General features: G+C 40.2%; 1 protein-coding gene across 1 annotated transcript in view; it reads left to right on the top strand.

Moving 5' to 3' along the window:
* The window catches only part of LOC129114878 (guanine deaminase-like), a 7,535-nt gene extending 327 nt beyond the window's left edge, over positions 1 to 7,208 (top strand). Inside the window, exons 2-14 of the mRNA XM_054626765.1 lie at positions 576 to 664; positions 792 to 963; positions 1,214 to 1,301; positions 3,639 to 3,744; positions 4,761 to 4,788; positions 4,896 to 5,003; positions 5,299 to 5,406; positions 5,508 to 5,605; positions 5,766 to 5,833; positions 6,187 to 6,333; positions 6,589 to 6,707; positions 6,821 to 6,848; positions 6,944 to 7,208. Coding sequence (XP_054482740.1) covers positions 576 to 664; positions 792 to 963; positions 1,214 to 1,301; positions 3,639 to 3,744; positions 4,761 to 4,788; positions 4,896 to 5,003; positions 5,299 to 5,406; positions 5,508 to 5,605; positions 5,766 to 5,833; positions 6,187 to 6,333; positions 6,589 to 6,707; positions 6,821 to 6,848; positions 6,944 to 7,020 — 1,236 coding nt within the window. The 3' untranslated portion in view covers positions 7,021 to 7,208. The remainder of the gene's footprint in view (positions 1 to 575; positions 665 to 791; positions 964 to 1,213; positions 1,302 to 3,638; positions 3,745 to 4,760; positions 4,789 to 4,895; positions 5,004 to 5,298; positions 5,407 to 5,507; positions 5,606 to 5,765; positions 5,834 to 6,186; positions 6,334 to 6,588; positions 6,708 to 6,820; positions 6,849 to 6,943) is intronic.
* The last annotated feature ends 1,704 nt before the right edge of the window (positions 7,209 to 8,912 follow it).

Raw genomic sequence — 8,912 nt, 5'->3', positions numbered from 1 at the left:
ATTTGAAAAAAAACTTTACTATTTTTAGTTTTTAAAACATGTAAAGGGCTGATGTGATAAATATCCATATGTCAGGGTCTGCTCCTAAACGTTGCGCAAAGAGGAAAAAGGGGAACAGTTTGGTAGAAACGTCCGTTTTGACATATCTGTGACATAATGACCTACTTGTCTATTACAGTGCTGTTGCTGAGCAACTTTAACAATTTGGCCCACTTAAGTTTTGAAACACAAAACATACATCAATGACAGTCTGAAGTACTCTCTTCAAATACAAGAGGTGGCATTAAAATTCATAGGATTACCTTAAACCATCTGCGTACACTATGTTGATACGGAAATACAATATGTGGACATTGTGGATATCATACATTGGTTATTAAGGATCAGTAGAGGTAAGAACTGTGCTTCAGCACCATCAAAGGCATGTACACAAGAAAAGGTGCTAATTTCATAATCTAACACAGAATACACATATCTTGTTACAGAAGTTATTGATTGAAATAAACTAAATGGTAAACATTTGGTCCTACATTTGGTAATCATCAACTCTTCGCTGTTATACGTTCTGCCATTAGATCGCTTTCATTGAGAAGGGCGCAGAGCTTGACAGGCTGTCTCAGACCTTTGGATTCAGTCCAACTGAAGTCACTCAACTGGTTCAACAGTAAGTAGAATATGTAAATCAATAACTGACTACATTGAATTTATCAATGGAAAATCAGTTCTTGGCTATGCCATAAAAAAAACAATACTGTATGCTTTAACCATTTCTGTGGCTTGCTGCACTGCAGTGAGTTCATCATGCCAGGACTGGTGGACACCCACATCCATGCAAGCCAGTACAGCTACGCCGGCACAGCATTGGATATGCCCTTACTGCAGTGGCTCAATACCTACACCTTTCCTGTGGAGTCACATTTCAAGGACTTGCAGTTTGCCCGCAGGGTCTACTCTCAAGTAGTGGTGAGTTTTATGGCATTGTGAAATAGTTGGCTATCATATTGGGTACAGTTGCTGTGCATCTATCATAGGCAGCCAAAACTGGGCTTTGTGGCACTCGGCAAGTATAACAGGTTTGATATCTTCAAGTTTCAAATCTTTGAGGTTCCCTCTATTGTCACGCAGCCTACAGTTTGAGAAGGGTGTGTATAGAAAAGAGACATAACGTTAGAATGTTGTCTTAATCCTGTAATATGATCGGTTTGCCTTACAGAAAAGGACCCTGAGAAACGGAACAACCACTGCTTGTTACTTTGCTACCATACATACAGATGCCTCTCTTCTGTTGGGCCAGATCGCAAGTAAGATGTCTTACACACAATTCCTACACACACACACACACACACACACACACACACACACACACACACACACACACACACACACACACACACACACACACACACACACACACACACACAGTTGCATATAAAGATTCTAGGCCAGAATACTGTAAATATTCTAAGAAATAAATATCAAGACCTTAGTTTAGAATAATTAGGTCATAGCACCTGTGGGTGGTTGGGAAGTTGGCACTTCATATGGCACCGCCCCAACGACAAACAATGGAGGCTATTGCTAAAAAGATCAAAAACGAAATACGGAAATACTTGTTGTAAAGTTAGTCCGTCAACACAGCCAGGTTATGATCACAGTCACAGGGTGCATAAAGAAAGAGATGATTAGTCTGCAAGTCTTACCTGTCATATACAAGCTGTTACTTTTATAAGCAGATCAGCAGCTTACAATGTGACAGTGGAACCACATGCTTTGTTCGACTGTGGTAAAGAATACATCAGCTTCAGCCCAGTAATTGCAATTGTTATCTTTAATTATAGTCAAACAGAGAGTGCATCAATCAGCTGATATGTTTTTCTAAAGTCAGAACAGCCCTGGTAGTCCCAACTTGGTTGGAAACCCTTTTTTGTTCACCTTTACACCTTGTCCTTATCACTATGGTGTCATGTTGTGCAATAGTGAACACAAACACACACACACACACACACACACACACACACACACACACACACACACACACACACACACACACACACACACACACACAGTCACACACACACTCACAAAAGTGTGTTATTATTGTACTGTACTGAATTGACTGGCTTTAGCAGCAACCGTCCTTCTGTGTTATCAGGGTCCTTGAACCCTCACCTTTGTCCTGTTATGAGCAGCTGTTCCATTTTGAACTAAACGTGTTGTTATTCAGCATAAGCAAATGTGTGCATATGCGTGTTTGAGAATTTCCAGCACATATTTGAAATTAATGGAGAATTTCTCCTTTTGCTTGTTGAATTTATAAGTTTATTTATTTTTTGCAAGTGCTATGTTGCAAAATGTGATATATTTTCCCAAAGGAAGAATCTTGTAAGGTCCAAAATTCAATCTGATGTATATATCAGATTGAATTTTGGGCCTTATATATATATATATATATATATATATATATATATATATATATATATATATATATATGTGCACTTTTTCTGCATGATTAGACTGGACATGTTTGGTCACAGTAGCACAAAGCTCTCTCACAGTCCCTGAGTGACCTGCTGATTATGTACAGTATCTGTCACACTAGACTTGTTGAAGCAAAAAGCCTTTTACTATACTTAACATGGGTGGGTATCACCTATCACATGCTTCCCTCTCCGGTCTGTACTGTGTGTAATTAATATAAATATCACCAATCAACTGTGTTAATCATAATTAATAAGTGACAATGTCAACAAAAGTATGAATGGTCATTTATAGTAATGTCTCTGCTCACCCAGTGCCAGTGAGCCAGGATGCTGAATCCAGCCCACCTAGATTGAATGCAGTCGTTTTTGACGTTATTAAATAGATATGGGCTTTTTCTGCTATGACATGCGAACATTTTCTACTGTAAAAGAGGTGTATCAGACATCTGCTTAGGTCCCGATAAGAATGAAAGATGTGTAATTTGTTCCAGGTGAAATAAAGTTAACAGGGGAGACAGAGGAATGCAATCGAGCACATTCTATGCACGCACACACAGTCATGAGTCAGTCACCAAAAAAAGGTGAAATCACCTGTGTGAGTTTTACAGTTTTACAGTATGCACAAGGTAGCAGGTTTAGCACATACATGTCAGCTGATTGTGCTGTGTCTAATTCAAATTGAAAAAGACAAAGAATAACTGAATAAAGTGTTTTGAGATCATTTCTGTCAAATGATCATCTCTATATTTTGGTTTACGAAAAATATTTGTATTAATTTGCGTTTAATCCGGCATTTTTTTCGTGATACAAACAACACATCATCATTGTGGATTCAACATGGAGCTGGGCATGTTTCATTAGGACTAGTGTTTCAAGATGAAGTGCACTTGTATGGTAGGTGGGATTAGGGTTTCTGAGTGACAGAGGGATTTGACTCTGACAGATGAAAGCCCTGGAATGCTGTGATATGCTGCAGGTGACAGGTGACATTATGAAGATTGTTGAGCTCAAATCCCAGTTAACTAACTAGTTTTCTGACAAAGTGATATGAAAAACAAAGTACATGCAGCTTCCTTTAAAAAAAAAAAGCAAATACACTGACTTAACGGATTTATGTTTGTTCACGTTCTTGTACGATCATCCATGTTTTTCTTTCAGATGACTTTGGACAGCGTGCCTTTGTGGGCAAGGTGTGTATGGACAGGAACAACTTTGTGAAACATTACAAAGAGACCAATCAGGAGTCTCAAGCTGAAACCTGCAGGTGAGTAGTGACTGTTTAATTCATCAGGAAAGCTTTTAGGCATGTACAGTTGATTTAGGATAAAAATGGTGTTTCAAGCAGTGTCAAACAGGATGTGGCTTACAATCTGTATGCCCTTTCAAAACTTTAGTTATACAAAATTTGTTCAATGTTTGTCGGAGGCAGTTTTCAGTTTTAGTCACTCTGTCACCTCTCAGCCACTCCCACCTCACCTGCCTGTCTCAGCTCAGCCCTTCTCTCCTGTCACTCCACATCTCACCCACCTCATCAGTTCATTCAGTGCACCTGTCTGCCACACCCACCTCATCAGTTCAATCATTCTCACCTGCTCACTCTGCTCACCTGCTCACATCTGTATTTAAACCCCAGTCACTCACTCACCCGTTGCCAGATCGTTCTCCGCATTATGCCAGACTTTCCCGTGTTTACCCTTCGATTGATTCCCCGTTACCCACCCTGCCTGATTGGACTTCTCCTCCTCTTGACCTCTGCCCCTCTGCCCCAGTAAAACGCCATAGCCTTCTGTCCCCGAACACGAGATTAGCCTCGGCTTTCTCTGGTTTCTCTGTATTTGTTTCAAATACAATTACACTTTCTATCTTTATATTTTCCCATGTGGATAACTAGGTTCACAGCATTTATTGTTTCAATTAATGTAAGATGTTCTACAACAAAATCAAATCTACTCTAACAGGTTGATTAGTGGACATTGCACCCTTTGTATTAAACTTGTATTCCTTTTTGGAAAGGACAAGGGTTAATTTGGTCCAATGCAACCCACAACACTGTTACTGATGGCTTACTTCATATGGCCCCTCTCACTTTGCAATTATAGTGGAACAAAGTAAAAAATGACAAGATCATTGTTTGTTCTTTGAGTGTACCTAAAAAGATTGCCTGGGATTACGTAAATTCGCTCAGATTTAGTTTTTTCATTGTATAACAGTTGTTGGAAAAACTTTTGGGCAAATGTGGCTGCGCCAAATGAGTTACAGTCAATGTTTTGTTCCCTCAAGGTTCATTGCAGAGCTCTTGAACAAAAAGGTAAGATTATTTAATATAATAAACAGAATAACATTAGGATCTAAAAGATTTTGGGGGATTTTTAAACTGCTGTCACTCCCTTGTCTCCTCTGGTGTTTTGTGGTTAGTACCCTCTGGTGAGACCAGTGGTGACTCCCCGCTTCGCTCCATCCTGCACAGGAGCCTTGTTAGGACAGCTGGGAGCAATCGCTAAGAAGAACAACTTGCACATTCAGGTGAGCTCACTGTGGCAACCAAACCAGGCTATGTCCACAGGGGACTGTTGCCATAGAGACGGTTAAGTGTTGTACCTGTGGGAGTTTTGTGCAATGAAATAAATGCACACGCATGCAATTTTCAAAAGGCAAATTGTTAACGGGCAAGAATGAAAAAACTAATATGTCAGAATAATGTTTGGCTTCAGTTGTTCTGTGATTGCGCTGCCACACCTCCGGCTCTATCTGAATGCTGCAGCCTAGAGCAAAGATAACGCAGCGGTTTAATGTCTGACAAATGTTTGTTTATTTCCAGAGTCATATCAGTGAAAACATCGAGGAAATCAAGCTTGTAAAGGAGCTGTTTCCTGATTCAGAGTCATACACAGACGTCTATCTCAAACATAACCTGCTTACTGACAAGGTGAGGACACGGTCACATCTCTGCTTGCACACACGCAGACAGACCTCTTATAGAAAACACAAATGCTGGTGAAAAATGATGATGACGATAATGATTCACAGACAGTGATGGCTCATGGCTGCCACCTCAGTGATGAAGAGTTGGTTGTGTTCAGAGAGACAGGAGCCTCTTTGTCTCACTGTCCCAATTCCAACATTTCGTAAGTCACCGACCAAATGCCATGAAGTCTCGTGAAGATTTGCATGTAACAATAAAATGGCACTTCAGCAATACAGTACAACATAGTGTTGTAACCGCCTGAAAGCAAGGACATGCAACAGATGAAACTTTACCCTCTCACTATCTATATATTTTCTCAGGTTGTGCAGTGGAATCTTGAATGTTCGCAACGTCATGAAACACAAAGTGAAGTTGGGGCTGGGAACAGGTGGGAGCATGAATTTTGAATTCTAATTAAAGCCAGGCAACTTTTAACATAGTCCTTTACGCTCTCAAGAAGCAGTAAAATTATGTTTGATGTTTCGGAAACTCCTTGCCCCGTACGTTCAAGTGTGCACGGGAACTGGAGGACGGTAGTGAAATAGCTGCTAAAAAATTGTTTGATATCTGGTTTAACTGCGTTCTAGTGTTTTTAATCTAACATCTGATGTAGTGGGTGTTTTTAATTTCAAGCCTCAAAGCAGCGTGAATCTGAAAATGTGATGCTTTTTCATATCCACATTTCGTGTTTGTGAATGCTTGTGTCAATTTCACTCATCCGGTCTGTGTTTGTGGCGTCAGACGTGGCGGGGGGCTACTCGTCCTCTATGCTGGACGCTGTGAGGAGAACTCTGGACTCATCCAAAGTCTTGACCATCCAGGACCCTGAACACGTCACACTCACCTTTGAGGAGGTGTTCAGACTGGCCACACTGGGAGGCAGCCAGGGTAAAACACTCGGAGACAGAAGTGGCATTGTTTAAAAGTTACAATTAAAACATGTTTTGTCTCTTTGTTTGTCATATTCTCCACCAACACTTACTGAAGTGCCTTTGCCCCCTCTAAGTCACTCTACAGCAGAAATGCCTGATTCAACACACATGTATCCATGGGAACCAGATATTTTTCTGATGATAACTGATTGCAATTTTACAGGAGGCTAAAGAATACAACAGTTTCTTTTATGATGCGTTTTGTCTGTAGCCTTGTCCCTGGATGACCAGACAGGGAACTTTGAAGTGGGCAAAGACTTTGACGCCCTGAGGGTGAACGTAGCTGCTCCTGGTGGACCGATCGACCTGGTCCAGCCTGAGAAACCAAAGGTTAGTAGTGGGGGCTTGATTTATTTTATTTTTTTTCACAACTTTTACACACAAATGAATAAAGAAGAAAATTTGATTCCAGTGTAACACTAATTTCAACACTTCAATTTTAGATACTTTTGGAGAAGTTCTTGAATTTGGGTGAGTGTCAATTTCAGTTCAACTTGTCCAAACTTCTTTAAACTCTAATGGGCCACTCTCCATTTCGTTTGTCCACTTTGCTTTCTGTTTGACAGGTGATGATCGCAACATAGTAGAGGTGTTTGTGGCCGGGAGGAAGGTGGTACCATTCACAGAGCCAACAACAGAATAAACGCTTTGGTCACTCGTCTTAAAGCCTAAACCCCCCTGGAAAGTCAGCTTGAAGAGGCCTTGAACAAAATACATGTAAATCTGAGAAATATACAAGATATGCAGCTTAAGAAGGATCAGTGGGAAATGCCCTACTGTTTCATGAACTGCACAATTATCCTTTTATGCCAAGACAAATAAGTAGCAAATTAATTATTGCCATTTCCCTCTTAGATACAGAGGACAGAAGAGGAAACATGATATTAATGTGGTTCAGTGAGTCATCATTTCACTTGCTTTTTGTAATTTTTTTGTGTACTAAAACATATTCGTGCACCAGCCCTTTGCTTAATAAGAAGTCACTCTTCATGTTCAAGTCCACATTGTTTTAGAGTTTTTGTTATATTTACCTAAATTTCTTACTTAAACTAACTAATGTACAAGTACTGGTGATTATTGTTTGCTAACTACAACATATTTGTCATTGCCCAAAAAGTGTAAACTAAACCATTGTCTGTAAAGTTTATCCCAAAAATCAAAAGTACACGTTTTCCCTCTGATCTGTAGTGCTATTTATCAATCTAGATAGTTTGGGTGTGAGTTGCCTAGTTTTGGATGATTCCATGTAATCGAACTACATGGCACTCGGCTTGTGGTGCTCAAAACAAAGTCTGGGGATTAACTTGAGTAACCTGGTCATGATTTGTGGAAAGAGACATTGCGGTTGAGTTTCTCAAAAGTATTTTTTGGTGCTTTGAGCACCACAAGCCAAGTGCCATGTAGTCGCATTGTAATGGGGATAAGGCAGACATCTCGAAAACAAAACAACTCACACCTAAACAATCTAGATCGAGAAAAAAACACTGTAGGTAAGATGAAACAATTTTGTGTTTGATTTTGGAATGAACTGTCCCTCTAAGTGTCGTAACATAGGACTGGTGAAGTAGAGGAGCTCGGTGTAGCTGCAGTGCCCAACCTGCTTGTCTTCAGTGGCTTGGTGAACTTATTTTAATGCTGGTGCTAGAAAATGCGAGAATGATAACTGCTTCAGGTTTTACACTGTACACTCCACTCAGGTGTTTAAAAAAACGACAAAGGCACGCAAGTATTTTCTGTCGTTCTCTTAGTTGCTGTATTACTCATTCAGTTCAGAAACATAAACATTTAGTAGCAGTGATTTTACCTCAGAATCCACATCCAGATTCACCTCATTGCAAAGTGAATTTACACTTAACCTGGTGCCTTATTATGAGAAGCTGATTTATTTTTGATACAGTTGTGTCATCATAAAACAAGATTAGGTTTAAATCAATTCAAAGTTTTACTACTGAGAGTGTTGATTTTAAGCAACACAAAAATGTAATTTACTTAAGTGTTTATATTGCCATTAAAACTATCTGAATGTTGGGAAATGAAGGGAAACTAGCGGACAGCTTGCTGAATATGGGTTTGTCTGGAGAATATATTAAGGACATGTTTACAATTGTTATCACAACATATTACTCTGGACCAAAATGTATTTGTAAAGAAACTATGTGATATGTCACCAAGGAAGACTGAAATAAAGAATAGCACCAAGTCTGTTTTGATATTTGTGTGCAGCTATTGATCAGGATCATAACCCAGGATGGAGGTAAAAAGTTTGGATTAACAAATTCCCCAAAGACCCTTCCAGCCCACTAACAGACCAGTCTATAGCTTCTGTAATAGGGTACATGCCAAGTCTCTTATTTGTCGTTTCCTCGCTCCTCGCTCCTCGCTCCTCGCTTGAACTGGAAGTCGTTCTGCGCCGCCATATTGACGGCCGTTCCAAAGCTCTTATTTCGGCATCGAGGAGGGAGGAGAGAGGATCGAGGAGGGAGGAGGGAGGAGCGAGGAGCGAGGAGGGAGGAGCGAGGATCGAGGAGAGAGGAG

This window comes from Anoplopoma fimbria, unplaced genomic scaffold (assembly GCF_027596085.1).
Source record: "Anoplopoma fimbria isolate UVic2021 breed Golden Eagle Sablefish unplaced genomic scaffold, Afim_UVic_2022 Un_contig_10726_pilon_pilon, whole genome shotgun sequence".
Lineage (NCBI taxonomy): Eukaryota > Metazoa > Chordata > Actinopteri > Perciformes > Anoplopomatidae > Anoplopoma > Anoplopoma fimbria.
This window is presented reverse-complemented; position numbering and strand designations above follow the sequence as displayed.